At 42.6% G+C, this 20,572-nt stretch overlaps 1 protein-coding gene and 1 long non-coding RNA gene across 3 annotated transcripts; one reads left to right on the forward strand and one right to left on the reverse strand.

Annotated features, from left to right (window-relative positions):
• Positions 1 to 1,241: 1,241 nt before the first annotated feature.
• LOC148141533 (uncharacterized) lies at positions 1,242 to 2,367 on the reverse strand. Its single transcript, XR_015752468.1, has 2 exons — positions 2,124 to 2,367; positions 1,242 to 2,033 (listed from the first exon to the last, which is right to left on the reverse strand). It is a non-coding gene; the product is annotated as an uncharacterized LOC148141533 (long non-coding RNA).
• On the forward strand, positions 1,565 to 19,488 carry pnpo (pyridoxamine 5'-phosphate oxidase). Of its 2 annotated transcripts, XM_043674748.2 has the most exons (7): positions 1,570 to 1,912; positions 2,820 to 2,944; positions 6,243 to 6,342; positions 6,532 to 6,585; positions 7,439 to 7,567; positions 9,371 to 9,441; positions 12,873 to 19,488. In XM_043674748.2, exons 1-7 carry the CDS (start codon positions 1,724 to 1,726, stop codon positions 13,036 to 13,038), a joined length of 834 nt encoding a protein of 277 aa, XP_043530683.1. In that variant the 5' UTR covers positions 1,570 to 1,723; the 3' UTR covers positions 13,039 to 19,488. The 2 variants fall into 2 exon arrangements, with proteins under 2 accessions (XP_087833847.1, XP_043530683.1); XM_087977721.1 differs by lacking the exon at positions 7,439 to 7,567 and having other exon boundaries at positions 1,565 to 1,912.
• Positions 19,489 to 20,572: the final 1,084 nt, after the last annotated feature.

Below are 20,572 nucleotides of genomic sequence, written 5' to 3' on the forward strand. Positions count from 1 at the left end.
AAAGGCAGGAAAGTGCATTTGAGGATTATCAGATCAGCCAAGATCCATTGAATGGTGCAGCAGATTCAATGGGCTGAATGGCCTACTTGCACTTCTTTGTCTTATGGTCTTGTGATGCCAGTTTCTCCTGTCTCTCCATATTAACTAAGGTTGCTCATCTATGGCATAAAGACAGAAAGTGCTGGGAAATCTCAGCAGGTCTGGCAGCATCTATGGAGGGAGAAACTGAGTTACAAAAATGGGCTGGACATTGCCCTCCAGCTGAGACCTAAGCAGTGATAATAACAGGATAGGGAACTTTCAATCTCTTTTACTGTGTGGTTTTAAACAATCTTCCCAACTTGCTCAGACACTTTCAAAGATTTGTATTAATGGGAAAGGTCTGGAGTGAATCACATACATAAATATTTGGTAGTCTGCAGATGAAATTTAATTCTACTCCTCTCTCTGGTTTATTCATCACAGAACTGCTGTCATGTCCCAGTATATTCTGAATTTTAAACTAATTTTTATATTTTAAAAACTGACCACTGAAAGCGGCAAAAAGCTGACAATCTAAGGTTCACCTGACTTTTTTTTGTGGACTGAAATATACCTGTGTCCAGAAAGAACTAAATGAACCATCCAACTGATGATGACTACATACCGTTTCCTAACAGGCATTCACAAAATAATTTCAAATCGAATTGATCATTCAAATACAAAAACCCTGGCTGTCTCAAACTCTTGAAATATGAACATTGTAACATGGGATCAAGCGACTAACCCACATGATTTTGGAAAAGGACATCATGTAGTGACACAGCCATAGTTGGTGTTTACTTTTAAATTTCAGCAAGAAGCTGCTAGCAGGCAAAGTTCTATCAGAAAGGCTCTCGTCTAATTGTCAAGGTAATAAACAAGGACATCTTGAGAATGGACAAGGACTCTCCCCAATCAGTTCCAACTTCAAGTTCATTTAATTCTTGCTGCAGAGTTTGTAGCCTGGAGGAACAACTTGAAGCATATAGTCATCCACACGTCCTGGTCATGCTCACTTCCTCATTACAAGAAACTTCAGTTTACTGCTTTATAAGACCTTAATTTCATCCAAAGCAGGAGCTCATCTAAGAAACTGCAGGTCTTCTAAAAGAGTAATTGATACATTAGTATATTCGAATTGCATTTGATTGGGTGCATCATAGTGAGTGAAGGAGGGAGTGCAGTGAGATATTGCAATTTTTTAAACTTGGAAGCAAGTATATGATAAGAAGTATTTATTTATTTAATTCGTTAATTAAATTGGGTCAATCGCAGAATAAAAAAACACATCCTCTTCACATACAAACACTGGCAGTAAGAAACTACTAATAATTATGATGACGAGCCTGAGGACTATGTTACCTTGTGGAAGACTTTTGTTTGTTTAAACCTCCAGCCCTTTGATTGGCGTTTCTTCGTAAATGTCCGAGAATGTGCATCACCCAAGTGACATAAGCACATTATTTAATTTACTGATGTTCGCCAAAAACACACTTACCTGTGCTCTGACACCCAGCAAGTACAGGCAGCTGTCATTTAAAGTTTCATAAATACGTTGCAAGTAATGATTAACCAAGTCTGAAAGATAATAGAACAGATAACAAGTGTGTCTGGTTCTGGGTGTGTGGGAAACTATTTTATCGAAGAGCATTCATACTGCAGTGTGACACACACACATGCAAATGGTGTCCCTCAGGCTGCGATGTGGCCGCGTGTAATTGACATTCGCAAGATCAGTTTCAACGTTAGTTTGCTCAGACGCTCCACCCCACTTTGGTTCGGTAACAACAGCGTATTCCCACCATCTCCAGTCGGTAACATGTCCACTTCGTCCTCCGACCCTAGCCTTGCGGTGGCCGCCATGAGAAAGAGTTACAAATGCGACCAGGAAGTGAGTAACAAAATGTAACAATCCGATGTAACCAGTTCTGACCCGCGAATGTATCCAGTTTCGGTGAAATGTATCGAGGGGAGGGCGGAGCGTGTTCTGTTCTTTCCCTTAGAGACCTCCACTGCAGTAAAATCAATATTTTCAGCTTTTTATATCATGTTTCACTAAATTAAAACAACATAAAGTGCCTCCCCATGGAAAGCTCGTTCACCTGCAGGTTTTATAACAGTGTAATTCGGGCTCCATTTTCGCTTGTCACTCAGAAACAAATATAGAATTAAAATATTAGCTTAATTTTGCATTAAAGAGATAATGTCTACGATGAAATTAAGAATTGCAGTTTGAGAGAACCAGCGATATCTAGGCCCCGCTGTGTCACCAAAAGACGACATTCAGGGTTGTCTACTATATCCGTCCGTCGGTACGGTAAGCACCACAAAACCCCTGCGTTTATTTAGAAACCCTCCTGCATAATCACCACAACAACGTGCATTTATATAGTGTTTTCCACGTATTACAACATCCATCGCTGTTTGCAGGAGCGTTATGAAACCAAATTTGGCACTGAGCCAACGGAATAATCGGGACAGGTGACCAAAGTGGAGAAAGCAACTTCCAAGTTTAAGTCCAGATCAAGGGGCATAGCCTTCAAATAGGAGCTCGCCTTTTGTTTAATCAACATGTCCAGGGGACAGGTGGGACCTGAAGCCGGGGGATATCAGGAAGCACATCTTCACACAGCTTTATCACTAACATCTGGATAGACTTGAGGAGGGGTTTAGATAAAACCTCAACAAAGCGACCCCGGTGCCCAGGGCTAAATGAACTTTAAAAGTACATCCCTGTATCCAGCTGCTGTTCTGTCATTTCCGTGATATATGTGTTTATGTTTCTCTCGCTCCTTCAGGCTTTTGAAGAGAACCAGCTGGTTTCTCTGGACCCTATGAAGCAGTTTGCCGACTGGTTTGAAGCAGCCACGAAATGCCCATCGATCCAAGAAGCTAATGCCATGTGCCTTGCTACCTGCACCAAGTAACCACCTTTGCTAATCTTCTGGCTGAAATTAAGAGGGCATCTCAAAAAGTTAACTAAAAAGCCTGAATTAGAGCTGGCTTTTCAAATTACATGGGTTTCCCGACCTTACTGAAACTGACTTATGAAAACTGTGTTGCAATATTGATATGAAAGTTCTCTGTTATTTTACTGAATTAGGTTCACACCTTTGATAAAATAAAAGCCAAAGAGCAAGTTTATACCTGCTCAGTAATGAGGTGTAATGCTAACAGACACAATTAAGGGTGGAGTGGGAGCAAGTCAAGATGCACTGAGGATGGAAGCATGTTCCTATGCAGTATAGGCTCTGGTATAAGTCAGCTGGGCTGAACAATCTGTTGTTGCGTTTGTTTAATTTATCTTAAACTTGTGTGGAAAACGTGGTGAGACTACACTTAATGAGCACAGTTTTGGTCTCCACATTATGAAAAAGACATAACAACTGAGAAGTTATAAAAAGATTTACAATGACAGGTGGGACTAGATTGGGTTGGGATATCTGGTCGGTGTGGACAGGTTGGACCGAAGGGTCTGTTTCTGTGCTGTACATCTCTATGACTCTATGACTCTATGACTGACTGCACTGTGGATGTCCTTACATCCCCAAGGTCTGCAGCGGTTCAAGAAGGCAGCTCACCCCCACCTAGGGTGAGGGTGGGCTACTAGGGACGGGCAATAAACACTGGGCCCAGCCAGCAAAATGCACATCCCATGGACAAATATTAAAAGTGTAGACCCTAAGACTTCAGGAAAAACCAAGAAGAGGGGTGACTGGATGTTTAAAATTATGAAATAGTTTAGTAAGTGGTGGTATACTGTACTGTCACTGGGACCCAGGTTAATGTTCTGGGGACATGAATCCCTCAATAGCAGGTGGTGAAATTTGAATTCAGTCAATAAATCTGGAATTAAAAGTTAATCTAATGTATGATGTGGAGGAGCCGGTGTTGGACTGGGGTGGACAAAATTATAAGTCACACAACACCAGGTTATAGTCCAACAGGTTTATTTGGAAGCACTAGCTTTCGGAGCACTGCTCCTTCATCAGGAGCTTCCACAACCACCTCTGAAGGAGCAGCGCTCTGAACGTTAGTGCTTCCAAATAAACCTGTTGGACTATAACCTGGTGTTGTGTGATTTTTTTTAACTTAGTCTAATGTAATTACCATGAAACCCTAATTGATTATCATAAAAACTCATCTGGTTCCCTAATTCTTTTAGGCAGGAAAATTCTGCCCTGTTCATTCTGGCAGCCGTGTAAATCCAGACGATGAAATGTCCTGTGATTGTAACAAATTGCTACAAAGTTTGATAGGAGGAATGAAACTGGATAGACCACTCAATCTTGACAAAGGCACTGGATACAACAAGGGCACCTGTGAGGTCCCCTTACAAACATCTGGAAGCTTATACCAAAATTGGGAGAGCTGCCCCAGAGGTGAATCAAGCAACAGCCTGACATCGTCATGGTTAGGGAATCATACCTGACAGACAATGTCCCAGACACCACCATCACCAGAGATGGGGTAGCATTATACAGTTGGGAGGGAGATGCCCAAGGAGTACTCAGAATTGATGCTGGACTTTATGAAGTCTCATGACATCAGGGTAAAAATGGGCAAGGAAACCTCTTGCTCATTATCACTGTTTGCTTACTCTCTGCTGCTAAATCGATACTGTCCCACAAGGTCCAGAACAAACTGTTACCCTTGCCGAGATGTTCCAATTTATGTTAGAACACTGGCATCACCTAACAACGTAGACAATTTCTTTCTTCAAAGTATGTCTTGCTTACAAAGAGCAGGACAATCTGACCTGTCCAATTACCACCCCATCAATCTACTCTCAGTCATCAGCAAAGTGATGGAAAAGATCATTAGCAATGCTATGAAGAGCTGAAAATGTGTTGCTGGAAAAGCGCAGCAGGTCAGGCAGAATCCAAGGAGCAGGAGAATCGACGTTTCGGGCATGAGCCCTTCTTCAGGCTCGTGCCCGAAACGTCGATTCTCCTGCTCCTTGGATGCTGCCTGACCTGCTGCACTTTTCCAGCAACACATTTTCAGCTCCGATCTCCACCATCTGCAGTCCTCACTTTCTTCCAATGCTATGAAGAGGCAATTACTCAAAAATAGCCAGTTCAGTGATGCTCAATTTGAGTTTGGCCAGGCCCATTCAGTTCCTGAGCTCATTGCAGGGATGTTCCAAACTTGGGCCTGACAGCTGAGCTACAGAGCGTAGGGGAGCATGATTCCCCTTGATATTTAGGCTACATTTGACCAAAACTGGAGTTAATGGGGATCAGGACACTTCATGAATGAAGAAGAATGTAAAGATTTTTCCACTTGTTGGAGAGACCACATAGGAAACATAAAAATAAGATAGTGATGAATAAATCCAATCAGGAATTCAGGAGTAACCCACTGGTGAGAATGTGCAGCATGATCCCACAGGGAGTACTGAAGAATCAATGTGTTATACCGGGAAGCTGAATAATTACATAAATTTGAAAGGAACAGAAGGCTATTCTGATGGAGTGAGCTGACGTAAACAGTGAGGGAGGAGGTTGACATGCAACAGGATCACCAGCATAGACTCTGAACTGAATGGCTTTTCTGTGCTGTTTATTTGATGTAATCATATATTCCTGCGTGTGCTCAATTATTTGTTTAATTCTTCTGCTGATCATATTCCCTCTAGTCCTCACAATGTTCACTCCATGGGTTGGTGCCTGCTACCCTCTGAGACCACACTTCAGAAATTATAGGCCTATCCATTCACAATGTGTATCACAGGCATGCTTTAATCTCACCTCATCTCCACTGACATGCAGTATCTACTAGTGATTGTGGCTGTGTATGAGAATTCCTGCAAATTATCTACCTCCCTTGTCCAGATTTGTTCCCACAAACCTGATGGAGATCTGATAAATCGGCTCAAGTGGAATTGAGCCCCACTGTCCAGCTCAATCAAATATCCTGCTGTCACATGATATGGACATGGGAAATGGCCCCTTTTTCCTATACCAGAGGACAGCTGCTGGCAGGGATCACAGCTTGAAGGAAATGGGAAGAAAGTTAGTGGGAGAGGATTGGGAATGTTGGGGAGAAGAAGAATGGCTGTCTTTGTCTTATAATTACTGGAATTGTTTTCTAACCGGACCGGATCAGAGAGGAGGAATTTGTGTGTTTGTACGTGGGGTGATAGCATTCACAAATAACTTGGTGGGATTTGAAAGCAGGATCAGTTAGCTCAAATTCCATTTCTGTACTTTCTGTAGGGATGGAAAGCCCTCTGCTCGAATGTTGCTTTTGAAAGGGTTTGGACCTGAGGGATTTAAATTCTACACAAACCATGAGAGCAGAAAAGGGAGAGAGCTCGTAAGTAACTGCTTAACAGGTCACTTTTGTACCAATTACAAATGCCAACCTTCATTATCAACTCATTACCACCTCTCCCCTTCTTATAATATCCTCACAGAAATACTGTGTTAAACATTCTGATTGTCAGTCTCCTGGTTGTGAGTCAAGGGCAGGACTGAACAACATGTTGATATATCTATTTTCTAGGAATCCAATCCAAATGCGGCAATAGTATTTTACTGGGAAGCCCTGAATAGGCAAGTACGTCTTCAGTTTACATATTTGTTATTTTTTAAAAGCATTCTTTACTTTTTCTCCCATTTCCACCTCCAGTGAAAGCTTGTTGACCTGAACAGTTAACTATGTTTTGCTCTCTACGGTCTAGCTGAACATTTCCAGCATTTTCTTTTTTTATGTACCTGTGACCTTGGATTTATTTAATGGATTTCAGGATGTCTCCAAATGCCTTTCAGCTCATATAGCACTTTAATGCATGGTTACTGTCATTAAGTGGAAAATCTGATGGGATACTGTCTCGGTGAGGGATAGATATTGACCAGGATACTGGCAAACATTCCCTATTCCTTTTTGGAAAGTATTAAATCATCTTTTGCAGGAACCTGATAGAGCAAGCAGTTTAACATTTCATGTGAAAGACAAACCCTCTGACAGTGCAGCACTCCCTCAGCACTGCACTGCAGCTCAGTGTCAGTGGCAAGAGATGGACTTGAACCTATGACTTTCTGATTCAAAGCAAGAATGCCTCCCAGTGCTGACTATTGGTATGCATTACTACACAGTTAGGAGGAGAGGGAGAAAAATCAGCTAAGAGTTGTGGCCCTTATCACTAATTAAATAAAGCAGAAAATGCAGCATCTGTAGATTAGTTCTGGTGAAAGGTTACAAACATGAAACGTGAACTGTGTTTCTCTCGTATTGATACTGCCTGATCTGCCAAGTATTTACAACAATGTCTTTGCTATTACTAATTCAGTATAGCATTCTCTACCAAATCCATTGATCGATTTGCTGCCTCTATTCTGCTTCTGTCCCACTTGCTACGAGATGAATAAGAACACAGGTCCTGACCATCACCAACATTCACTCTCCTCAGGTACGCATCGAAGGTCATGTGACCAAGTTGCCAGTCGCAGATTCGGAGGAGTACTTCCATTCTCGGCCCAAGAGTAGCCAGATCGGTGCTGTGGTTAGCCGGCAGAGCACAGTGATCCCTGACAGAGAGGTGTGTGTGTGTGTTTGTGTGTATACGAAGCCATATGGGTCTCATTTATGGGCTTGTAGCAGAAGGAAACACAAAAGCAGATCACACACTGGTAATTGGTAATCCATACATTATCTGTTCCATCATGAAGTCTAGCCACAGACTTAATTTCCTGGTTTGAGGTTCTGATGCGCAAAAGGAGTAATACAAAAACCCAATGTAGGAGCAAACTTCTAGACTTGAAACATTACCTTGCTCTTTCTTCATAGATGCTGCCTGACCCACTGTGATTTCCAGCATTTTTTGTTTTCAGTACAAAAACCCAGAATACTCAGTCACCCTCACACCTCAACCACATGACCTGGGTCTGCTAGACTGCAAAAACACCATCACCTCCCCACTTCACCTTTTCCAAGTTTGTGACAAATGGCTTGCTTCTTCTCCAACCCATGTTGTCCTCTTCTCCCGTCGCCAGAACTTCAGCCCACTCCCTCCTCAGCGTCGATCACTGACCGTAGCTAATGTGTAGAAACATTTCCCACTATTCCCTCACATCTTACAGTTTTCTGCAACTGAATGTTGTATTTTATACTGTTCCAGTCTAGAATCCTGAGCAAAAAAAATGTGAGATTCATGAATAAACAATCTGAACAGTAATTTATAAATTCAACAACTTATTCACTAAATCTAAAGAAGGTTCCCCAATCACATATCTAAGCAAAGCTGCAAATCAGATAATTCAACACCATTCAGACAGTTTATGACTGACCTGGAACTTCATTCTATTTACTCACTTAGTTCTGTAAATGTTAATGTCCTGACCTGGCCTATTTCACATAAACCTGTTCATATAACCCAGTGTTGTGTGACTTTTGGCTTTGTCCACCCCCAGTCCAACACCCCCGGCACCTCCACATCCTGGTCTGGCCTGACAAGTGACTATCAGTTTCAGTATTGACATTTTGCACTAACTAGGAGAAAGTGAGGACAGCAGATGCTGGAGATCAGAGTCGAAAAGTTCGGCTGTGCTTTTCCAGCGCCACATTTTTTGATTTTGCACTAACCCCCCACCCACCCTCCTAGCCTCAGCATCGTTCTTGTGAGAGAAAGTAACAGATTATCACTCACATTTTTGTGAAGCAACGCTCCCTGACATCGCCCCTGAATGATCTGGTATGAGGTTGTTATGTCCCTCTTGTTCTTGATTCTCTGTGTCTACCCTGTCAAATCTTTTCATCCATCCTTAACTCCTCGTTTAGAACAACCTTTAATATTGTATATCCTATTAGCTTGTCTTTACAACTTAACTGCTTTAGGCAGAGTATCATACTAGCGAATCCAAGGCTGATCAATCCTATGGAAGAAAACAAGGAGGAGCATGTGGGCCATTTGGCCTATCAATCCTGATCTGCCAATCAACGAGATCAAGGCTGATCTCCCACCTTGGCTACACTTTCCCACAATATCTCCCCTATCATTTGATGACCAAAATAACTAAAAGGTCTGTTGGCCCTATCTTGAATATACTCAGAACGCTCTATAGAAGAGCATTCAAAACACTCGCAATTCTTTGAGTTCCGAAACTTCTCTTCATCTCAGTGTCAAATGGCTGTCCCCTTACTCTGAGACACCTGAGGCAAGAGAACCACTCTCTCATCATCAATCCTTTTTTAATTTTACCTATTGCAATGAGATCATCTTCATTCTTCTGACCTGCAATTTCAGAAATCGATCTTCACGAGTAGTTATTGGATCTGAACGCAGTCCTTGAAAATGTTATAATTCCTCCAGTGTGACATTTGTTTCATTCTCTCCTCTTGCCAGTTTCTGAGGAAGAAGAATGCACAGCTGGAGGAACTCTACAAAGACAGGGAGGTGCCAGTGCCTGAGTACTGGTGAGTGATGTGTAAAACCACAGGGTTGGGAGCTTGCTTAGAAAGTTGAGAAATGGACTTTTCTGGTCTTATTCCATTTACACATCAAGTCCAACACCCTGATTATTCACTCTGCATGTACACGCCCTGTTCTCACCCATTTATCCCTTTACTTACATACAGCTATCACCTGTTTCCCAGCTTCATTTGGTCTCAGACAACTCTGCTAGACTCTACTACATAATTACATGTGATGGCTACATGTGACTGAGCAGAACCCTCACTTCTGCGGATATGATTCATGTAGTGATCATAAAACTGAATTAGTTAATCCCAGGGATTATTTTATTCTTTCATGGGATGTGGGCATCGTCAACAAGGTAGCATTTTGGTATTCACCCCTAATTACCCTTGAGCTGAGTGTCTTGCTGGGCCATTTTAGAGGACAGTTAAGGGTCAACCACATCACTGTGGGACTGGAGTTACATGTGGGTCAGACCAGGTGAAGATGGCAGATTTCTTTCCCTAAAGGATGTTAGTGAACTAGATGAATTTTTACAAAAAAAACATTGTGACATTCGCATTATAACTGAGACTAGTTTTCAGAACAATGAATTGAGGTTGTAAGTTTGCTCACTGAGTTTGTAGATTTGTTCTCAGATGTTCCATCACCGTGCTCGGTAACATCATCAGTGAGCCTCCGGTGAAGTACTGGTGTTCTGTCCTGCTTTCTATTTATGTGTCTTGGTCTCTTAAGGTGGATGATTTCTGGTTCTTTTCCTCAGAGATTGGTAAATGGGGTCCAAATCAATGTGTTTGTTGATGGAGTTCCAGTCTGAATGCCAGGCCACTAGGAATTCCTGTGCTTGTCTCTGTTTAGCTTGTCCCAGGATGGCTGTGTTGCCCCAGTCGAAGTGGTGTCCTTCTTCATCTGTATGTAAGGATACTAATGATAGTGGGTCATGTCTTTTGGTGGCTGGTTGGTGTTTGTGTATCCTGGTGGCTAGTTTTCTGTCTATCTGTCTGACTGATGTAGTGTTTGTTACAGTCCTTGCAGGATATTTTGTAAATGACATTTGTTTTGCTGGTTGTTCGTACAGGGTCCTTTAGCTTCATCAGTAGCTGTTTCAGTGTGTTGGTCGGTTTATGTGCTACCATGTTGCCAAGGGGTTGGAGTAGTCTGGTCGTCATTTCAGGGATGTCTTTGATGTATGGTAATGTGGCTAGAGTCTCTGGGTGTGTTGTGACTGCTTGTTTGGGTTTGTTGTGGCCCTTTTAAATAATGTCCTGATGCAGCTCCATTTGTGGGTACTGGGATGATTGCTCCTGTAGTTGAGTATCTGGTCTGTGTGTGTTGGTCTGATGTCCTCCATTAACTGTTCGCTCCACTGTGACATCTAGGAAAGGGGGGTCTATTGTTGTTCTTTTCCTCTTTGATAACATTTATGCCAGAAAGGACGTTGTTGATGATATTGTAGGTTTCCTCTAATTTGCTCTGTTCTGTGATGACAAAGATGTCATCCGCGTAGCGGACCCAAAGTTTGGGTTGGATCGTGGGGAGGGCTGTTTGTTTGAGTCTCTGCATTACTGTTTCTGCTAAGAGTGCTGATCCCATGGGTGTCCCGTTGATTTGTTTGTAGATCTTGTTGTCAAAGGTGAAGTGGTTAGTGAGGCACAGGTCTACAAGCTTGAGGATGCTGTCCTTGCTGATGGAGTTGGTGCTGTCTGGTGTTTGTGTCCTTAGTTCATCCAGCAGTGAGGCCAGTGTTTCTTTGGTCAGGCTAATGTTAATTATGTGAATAGGGCCGTTACATCGAAGGAGAACACGACTTCATCCTCTTCTATCTTGATGTCTTTGATGTTCAGGAAGTTTTGGATGGAGTGGATAGAGTGTCATGAGTCTTCTACTGGGTATTTCAGTTTACGATGAAGTTCCTTTGCTCATCTGTATGTCGGTATGCCAGACAGACGATGGGTCTGTGGGGCGGGTCCTGGTTTGTGTACCTTAGGTAATCCGTAGAACCGGGGTGTGTTGGATCCATCAGGTTTCATTTTTTTGGAGATCTATCTCGTTAATTTGGCCTGATTTATGGAGTTTCTTCAGTGATGCAGTGAGATGGTTTTCTAGCGGTGGAGTTGGGTCCATCGCCACCTGTTGGTAGGTGTTGGTATCTGTGAGAAGAGAGATTGCCTTTTAAATGTACTATGTTCTGTTTAGGATGACGGTCATGTGCCCTTTTTCAGCCAGTAGGAATTCAATATTTCTGTCTTTTTTGAGTCCTTCCAGAGCTTTCTTTTCCAGTGTGTTGAGGGTGTTCCTTTCTTTCTTTCTGCTTAGTGTTGGTGCTACTGTCTGTCTGTTGGCCAGCTGGATTTATTCCATGAGTCCATTGTCTTTAAGGGTTGGTTCTAGTGCTGCTAAGATGTCCTTTTTGCCCACGTCCCTGTAGTTGAAATTCATCACTTGTACTAGGACGGCTTTTTCCATGTCTGAGAGTGGTCAGTCCAACAGGTTCTTTATCCAAATCTCTGAATTGTCTGTGTTGTTCTTTTTTGTGCACGGGAATTCCTGGAGGCCTGGCATTCAAACTGGGACTCCTTCAATAAACGCATCAATTTGGACCGCATTTACCAACCTCTGAGGAAAAGAACTGGTAGTGACATCACCCACCGTAACACACCAAATCACACAAATAGAAAGTGAGACAGTACACTAGCGCTTCACCGGAGGCTCACTGATGATGTTACTGAGGATGGTGACAAAACATCTGAGAACAAACCTCCCAGCTCAGCGAGCAAACTTACAACCAGAACCTCAACCTGAGCTACAAATCTTTGCCAAAATCGCAAGCTATGAATTGAACATAAATCCTCACAGCGTTCAACCCGTGTGCCCTGAGGGCCTTGGAATAATTAGTTCAGTAACATCATCACCACGCCATCGTCTCCCATTGTAATGTGAGTTTAAAACTGAATCAGTAATCCTAAAAAAAATCCTAAAAAATATTGCCTGTCAGCTTGTAGCAAAAACCCAACTGTTTCACTTCAGGGAATGAGTTCTGCAATCCTTCACCTACATGTTAGAGAGGTGGGGAGGGTCAAGACTCTAGTTCTGGGTTCTACCAGTCACTCAGTACCTTTTTGCAGTTTGCATTAATATCAGAGTTACTATTTAATTTAAAAAGGAATTTAAGAGTAACTTATTTCTGAAGAGTGGTTAGAATGTAAAACTAGTGGTTACATGAAGAGAATAGTGTAGAAGGATGTAAGGGGAAGCTAGACATGTACATGAAGGAGAAAGGGATAGAGGGATACGGTGACCGAGTAAGGTGAAGAAGAGCATGGGAGGAGGTCAGTGTGGAGGTTAAGCAGCCGCATAGACTAGATGGGCCAAATGGACAGTTTCTGTGCTGAACTGTCCTTGTAATTCTATCTGTGCTATTGTTTTGAAGGGGAGGATATCTTCTGGAGCCCGACACCATTGAGTTCTGGCAAGGCCAGACCAACCGTCTACATGACCGAATCCAATTCCAGCGATTAAAAGGAGGGAACATTGCAGATGCTGCCATGACTCACAAGGCTGAAGGAGATTGGGTGTATAAAAGACTGTCACCCTGACAACTGCCAAGATGTTTGGAATTCAGTCTTCAAACCATTCCTCATCCAACCAGAGAATAATAATAATTTCTTTTAAATTAATTGAGTCCTGACACATTTCACATCAGATTGTTATTTTAAATCAAAGGTTACACAATTAGGATTATTGTCGTCCCGTTTCCCCCTCAGTTGAAGCAAAATGCTCAGAGACACAGAATAGTTTTACCTCTTCATCTTTATTCAGTGCCCTGGAGGGAGAGAGAACGATTGCCCAACGTGCACAGACATATGAGTTCACAGTCTTCTCTGGAACAGCAGTATGTCAATGAGCTACATAGCCATTTTACAGGGAGGAGCATCCAGATAAGGCAACATACATATTGATTGGGTGACCATTACAATCAGCGAGTGTCAATAGTAAAGATTAAGCCATTTGCTGTTACACAATGAATAACTGGCTTCACATAATGAATACTTTTCACCTTGCATACTGAATGCTACATCATCATGTTAAATAGCTTTATGTAATGACTGCTTTTCCACCTTGTTAACCCGTTACCCTTGCCTCCAGCACCCCATTGTTAACTGTAACATTTTATCTGATCTGAGTCATGCTCAGCTGAACCTCTTGATTCACAAAACTCAGAACTTAACTCTTTCTTTGCCTGTGTATACTCTACACACATTCTCATTATCTCCAAACCTTCCCAAGAGTTGAAACCAAAAGAGAAAATGCTAGAAAATCTCAGCAGGTCTGGCAGCATCTCTAAGGAGAGAAAAGAGCTGACATTTCGAGTCTAACTGACTCTTTTCCAGCATTTTCTCTTTTGGTTTCAGTTTCCAGCATCCGCAGTAATTTGCTTTTTTCCCAAGTGTTGAACTTGACTTCTAATCTTCGCAGTTGGATCAAGGGCCAGTTACTCCTCACCCTGACATGCTGCCCCTTGGACAGTAGAGTGCCACAAGGATCGGTGATGGGCCCACTACTTTTTATTATTTATACAAATGATTTGGATGGGAGCATAAGAGGTATAGTTAGTAAATTTGCAGATGACACCAAAATTAGGTTTTTTTTAGATTAGATTACATTACAGTGTGGAAACAGGCCCTTCGGCCCAACAAGTCCACACCGACCCGCCGAAGCGAAACCCACCCATACCCCTACATTTACCCCTTACCTAACACTACGGGCAATTTAGCATGGCCATTCACCTGGCCCTGCATATCTTTGGACTGTGGGAGGAAACCGGAGAACCCGGAGGAAACCCACGCAGACACGGGGAGAACGTGCAAACTCCACACAGTTAGTCGCCTGAGGCGGGAAGTGAACCCGGGTCTCAGGCGCTGTAAGGCAGCAGTGCTAACCACTGTGCCACCGTGCCGCCCACAAATTATATGTGTAGTGGACAGCGAAGAAGGTTACCTCAGATTACAATGGGATCTTGATCAGATGGGCCAATGGCTGAGAAGTGGCAGATGGAGTTTAATTTGTATAAATACGAGGTGCTGCATTTTGGGAAAGCAAATCTTATGTGGACTTATACACTTAATGGTAATGTCCTACGGAATGTTGCTGAACAAAGAGACCTTGGAGTGCAGGTTCATAGCTCCCTGAAAGTAGAGTCACAGATAGATAGGATAGTGAAGAAGGCGTTTGGTATACTTTCCTTTATTGGTCAGAATATTGAGTACAGGAGTTGGGAGGTCATGTTGCAGCTGTACAGGACATTGGTTAGGCCACTGTTGGAATATTGCATGCAATTCTGGTCTCCTTCCTATCGGAAAGATGTTGTGAAACTTAAAGGGTTCAGGAAAGATTTACAAGGATTCTGCCAGGGTTGGAGGATTTGAGCTCTTGGGAGAGGTTGGATAGGCTGAGCTATTTTTCTGGAGCGTCGGAGGCCAAGGGGTGACCTTATAAAGGTTTATAAAATCATGAGGGACATGGATAGGATAAATAGACAAAGTTTTTACCCTGCAGCAGGGCAGTCTAGAACTAGAGGGCATAGGTTTTGGGTGAGAGGGGAAAGATATAAAAGAGACCTAAGGGGCAATTTGTCACACAGAGGGATGTACATGTATGGAATGAGCTGCCAGAGGAAGTGGTGGAGGCTGGTACAATTGCAACATTTAAAAGGCATCTGGATGGGTATATGAATAGGCCAGGTGCTGGCAGGTGGGACTAGTTTGGGTTGGGATATCTGGGTGGCATGGACGGGTTGGACTGAAGGTTCTGTTTCCATGCTGTACATCTCTCTGACTCTGTGACTCTGTTGGTTACATTTGCTGACAGAATTAACCTCTGCCCGAGAAAGATTAAATTCATTTGACCAATTGATGTAGAATCCAGTTTTCATCATCGACTGTGGAGGAGACCCAGAGTGTTTATCCATTTCGGATTCATAGTGCAAAATTAACTTTATAGTCATTTATCAGAAACAACTAATGAAGAAAGAATGGTGTTCTTCCAACAATGTGCTTTAATAAGGCACCTTTATCCGAGTTAAAGGAACACAAGGAGTTTTTTGGAACATCTTCAGGTAAACACTTGCCACTAAACCACATTTCAAAACAGTATATTTCAAAAAGGGTAGAGAGATGGAGAGATTTAGGGAGGGAATCCTTAGGCTCGGGTATTGGCAGCTGACAGGGTGGCCACTGGATGTGAACAATTAAAATTGGAAGTGAGCAAGGATGTCCTCAGGGTGAGGTTTCACATTGACATCGTTCTGGCTAAAACTTTAATCTCAAAGAGCTCATTGTGTGGGGGGTTTGGGGGCTGGGTGAGGGTCTGTTCAATAAGCAGGGCAGGGAAGGAAGGAAACAGATATCCTAACAAATGAGAGATGGGTTTATAATTTGTTCCTGTGGATCTCCAACATTCATCCTCAGTGCTTTTGGGTTGCCTACTCTCCAGGATTGTCCTGCAGTCTCTTGGAAATAAAAAACAATCTCCAGGACTATGCTGCTTGCAAAGCATGGAATACTAATCATGGAGGGGACAATTAAAAGGAAAATTGAATCCCTCAGGTGCTAGTTGTGAAAGTATAGGAGTCAGCAAAATGGCAATGTTAATGCAAAGCATCATCTAATTGGATAATGAAGCACCTATTCACTTTCTGATTGGCCACTGGGAGGAAGGTGCCGTGAACATTGTGGGCAGCACGGTGGCACAGTGGTTAGCACTGCTGCCTCACAGCACCAGAGACCCGGGTTCAATTCCCGCCTCAGGCGACTGACTGTGTGGAGTTTGCACATTCTCCCCGTGTCTGCGTGGGTTTCCTCCGGGTGCTCCGGTTTCCTCCCACAGTCCAAAAATGTGCAGGTCAGGTGACTTGGCCATGCTAAATTGCCCGTAGTGTTAGGTAAGGGGTAAATATAGAGGTATGGGTGGGTTGTGCTTCGGCGGGTCGGTGTGGACTTGTTGGGCCGAAGGGCCTGTTTCCACACTTCCCAGAGGGCAGTGGAGGCCCACTCTCTGGATTCATTTAAGAAAGAGTTGGATAGAGCTCTCAAAGATAGTGGAATCAAGGGTTATGGAGATAAGGCAGGAACAGGATACTGATTAGGAATGATCAGCCATGATTATATTGAATGGCAGTGCAGGCTCGAAGGGCTGAATGGCCTACTCCTGCACCTATTGTCTATTGTCTAATGTAATGTAATCTAATCTAATCTAAACATCTGGGCAGCTCAGTGGCAGGAAGGTGGGAAAGACGATGGTTGGAGGTAGGACACCTCAAGGGGTGAAGAAGGTAACACTGGATCAAGGACAGGGAATATTGGGCAGGACTCCATTCACAGTCTTTTCCTGGCCTGAACTTACATGCAGACATTGAACAAAGACTTAGTTGGATTGGAGGCGCACTTACTCCTGGAGTTTGGACCTGAAAGAAGACAATTTGGGTGAAGATGCAACTAATACTTGCACTCCCACAGAAGCATTACCTTTGTTGTTAGGGCTGGGTGCTGATATGAGTGCTATTGGGTTAATTACATCTACTGCCCTGTGCCACCTCATTAGCTGTGACGTGTAAGCTAGAGATACAGATGTATACACCCTCTGGCTGTATTAGGGTCCATTCCAGTTATCCCTGGCCTATTCTTTAAAGATTGATTTTTTTTCTCTCTATGGATTGGCACACTTCCAATAAATAGTTGAATTTGGGAAATTGCAAAAGATTTCTGAGAATCACAATGAGTGAGTGACACAACGATCTGTGTTTGAATCAGTCAGATAAAGACGATGCACTCCTGTGTTGTCTGCTTCTACCAGTGAGTTTCTGATCTAGGTCAACCCCCATTATCCTGATCAATGCTCTGTTCTTATTCTCTGCTCTTTGTATGGGCTTTTACAAGACCCAATTAGTTTCTCTATTGTGAGCTATTCCACTTGAACCGGCTATGGGTAGTGTTGTGGTATATTGCTGGAATTGTGATTCTGGATTAATAAATCCCAGAGTAGTGGTTCTCAAGTTTTTGTGTTCAAAGGATGCCAATTCAGATGGGTTAGTATCATGTTCTCCACATACATTATAATGCTATTTCATGAATACTATCATATGAAACTGCTGGAAATGCCTTTAAATAATGCTTCAATAACACTTTTAAGGAAATAGGTATTTGTTTACATAGATCAATGGGATGCAAACAGGTAACCCATATTATATAAAAGACAATACTCATAACAAGGTGTCCACGACACTGGAGAGATGAAATGCAGACTGGGTAGCTGATCTGTGGAACACCTATCTTCGATCTGTAAAAATGACCCTGAGCCAACACACCTGCCCCAGACTTGCTGCAGTGCTCCAGGGAAGCTCAGCACAAGCTGGAAGAACAGTACCTCATTTTCCCCTTGGGGACCCTGCAGCCTTTGGGACTCAATATCCAGTTCAATGATTTTAAGGCCTGAACATCTCCTTCCATATCCTTTTCCCCAATCTCCACTTGCCTGGCCCTGTCATGATAAGGGCTGCTTTCAGCACAGTCAATCATAGCTCCATTATTAGCATTTACAGGTTCAGAAGATATAGGAGCAGAATTAGGCCATTCAGCCCATTAAGTCTGCTCCACCATTCAATCATGGCTGACATGCTTCTCACCCCCATTTTCCTGCCTTCTCTCCATAACCCTTCAACCCTTCACCAATTCAAAATCTGTCCAACGCCTCTTTAAATTTAATCACTGTCCTAGCATCCACCGTACTTTGGGATAGCGAATTTCACAGATTCACAACCCTTTAGGAGATGTAGTTTCTCCTCAACTCTGTTTTAAATTTGCTACCCCTTATCCTAAGAACCTTTCATCCTAGAACAAGAGGAAGCATCTGCTCCACATCTATTTTATCCACACCTTTTATCATCTTGAATACCTCAATGTGATCTCCGCTCATTCTTCGAAATTCCAGACAGTATAGGCCTAAACTGTTCATTCTCTCTTCATACAACAAACCTCACATCTCTGGGTTCAATTAAATGAACCTCCTCTCAACTGCCTCCAATGCCACTTAATTGTTCTTCAAATAAGGAGACCAAAACTGTGCACAATGCTCCAGATGCGGTCTCACCAATACCTTGCATAATTGCAACAATACTTCCTTACCTTTATATTCTATTCCTTTAGCTTTAAAAGCTAACATTCCATTTGCCTTCTTTATTACCTGCTGCACCTGCATGCTAGTTTTCTGTGACTCATGAACGAGGACATCCAGATCCCTCTTTTTCCCTGGCTTACTATCAACTAGACCTTTGTCTATCTAATTTTCTTTCTCTCTCTCTGGGATCCATCTCCATCTATCTGCTTACTCCATCTGTATGAATTCAATTTGAATTTGATTTAAAAGAATTGAAAGAAAAGTTAGCTTAATGGTGACCATGTAACCATGTTGATTGTTATATAGACCCATCTAATTCATTAATGTTCTTTAGGGAAGGAAATCTGCTGTCCCTACCTGGCCTGGCCTACATGTGACTCCAGACCCACAGCAATGTCGTTGACTCTTAAATGCCGTTTGAAGGAACTGGGCATCTTGGAATGTGCATTGAATGCCAGTCTTGCGAGGGACGCCCAATTCTTAAGAAAAGAAATTCAGTTAAAGGCGTGGCTGATTATTCTCAAATAAAACAGAAAATTCTGTAATCATTCAGGACACATTCCATTGAAAGATCATTGACTTGAAACATTCACTTTTTCTCTCTCTCTGACAGATGCTGTCTGACCTGCTGAGTAGTCCCTGTACCTTCTGTCTTTAATGGTGATTTCCGGCATTTGCTTTTGATCAGTGTCTGGATATTGTGATAAGACCTTGCTCTTTTAACCATCGTTTATGTGGTGGGGATATTGTAAAATTACAATGTATGTTTGTATTTAGTTTCTAGTCATTCTGTCATTCAGAAAATCAGTACAAACTTTTTGGTAACTGTGTTAATTCTAAACCTGCTGTTAATAAAGACTCTAATCTCACAAAAAGGTCCTCCTGTGTTCTTCGTACATCTGATCCACAATAGCAGATTCTCCCACATTTCTGTTTGGTTTCATTTGTTCTTTACTCATTTATTCATCAACTGTTACACGAGAAGGACAATGAGCAATTTAACACCAAACAGACAACAGATGAAGAAGTCAGATCAGTTAGTTGTAAGAGATTGTGTGATTGTCCCAGTAAATACACTGACCAGGAGGAGGCCATTGATAATTAAATAGTGTGTTACTGCTGCCCCATTATTTTTAAACTGTGTCCCACAGCTCCAGTCTCTCAAAGGACAGGGAATATCCTTTCAGCATCCACCCTGTCAAATCCTTCGAAAGATCACCTCCGTCTAAAGCCTGATGGATAGCTGCACAGGCCCTTGTACTTCTTCTAACACATTTACATTTTTTCTTAAACAAGGAAAATGAGAAATTAGTCCATAATTGACATACTTTTTTTGTTTTGTTTTTATCATAGAATCCCTACAGTGTGGACAGCCCTACAAGTCCACACTGATCATCTGAAGAATATCCCAGTCAAACCCATTCCACTATATTTACCCCTAACCTGTATATCCCTGAACACTATGGGCAATTTAGTGCAGCCAATTCACCTAACCTGCACATCTTTGGATTGTGGGAGGAAACCAGAGCACTGCACCCAGTGGAAACCCATGCAGACACAGGGAGAATGTGCAAACTCCACACAGACAGTTGCCTGAGACTGGAATTGAACCTGGGTCCCTGGCACTGTGAGGCAGCAGTGCTAACCACTGAGTCACCATGTCAGTATTTATTGCCTATCTCTAATTGTCCAGAGTGCAGTTAAGAGTTGCCACATTGCTGTGGGTCTGGAGTCACATGTAGACCAGACCAGGTAAGGATGGCAGTTTCCTTCCCCAAAGGGCATTAGTGAACCAGATGGGTTTTTCTTGACAACTGGCAAGAACTCCAGAAAATTAGTCAAATTGACTTAACTTCATAAAACTATGCTGAGTCTAACGGATTCTGTTTTGACTTTCCAAATATCTCATAATTATTACCTTAATAATGGATTCAATTCTAACAGTTTCCCAATGACACA

This window comes from Chiloscyllium plagiosum, unplaced genomic scaffold (assembly GCF_037043375.1).
Source record: "Chiloscyllium plagiosum isolate Xiang-an unplaced genomic scaffold, Cpla_swu_hap1 HiC_scaffold_32, whole genome shotgun sequence".
In the NCBI taxonomy this organism is placed as follows: Eukaryota; Metazoa; Chordata; class Chondrichthyes; order Orectolobiformes; family Hemiscylliidae; genus Chiloscyllium; species Chiloscyllium plagiosum.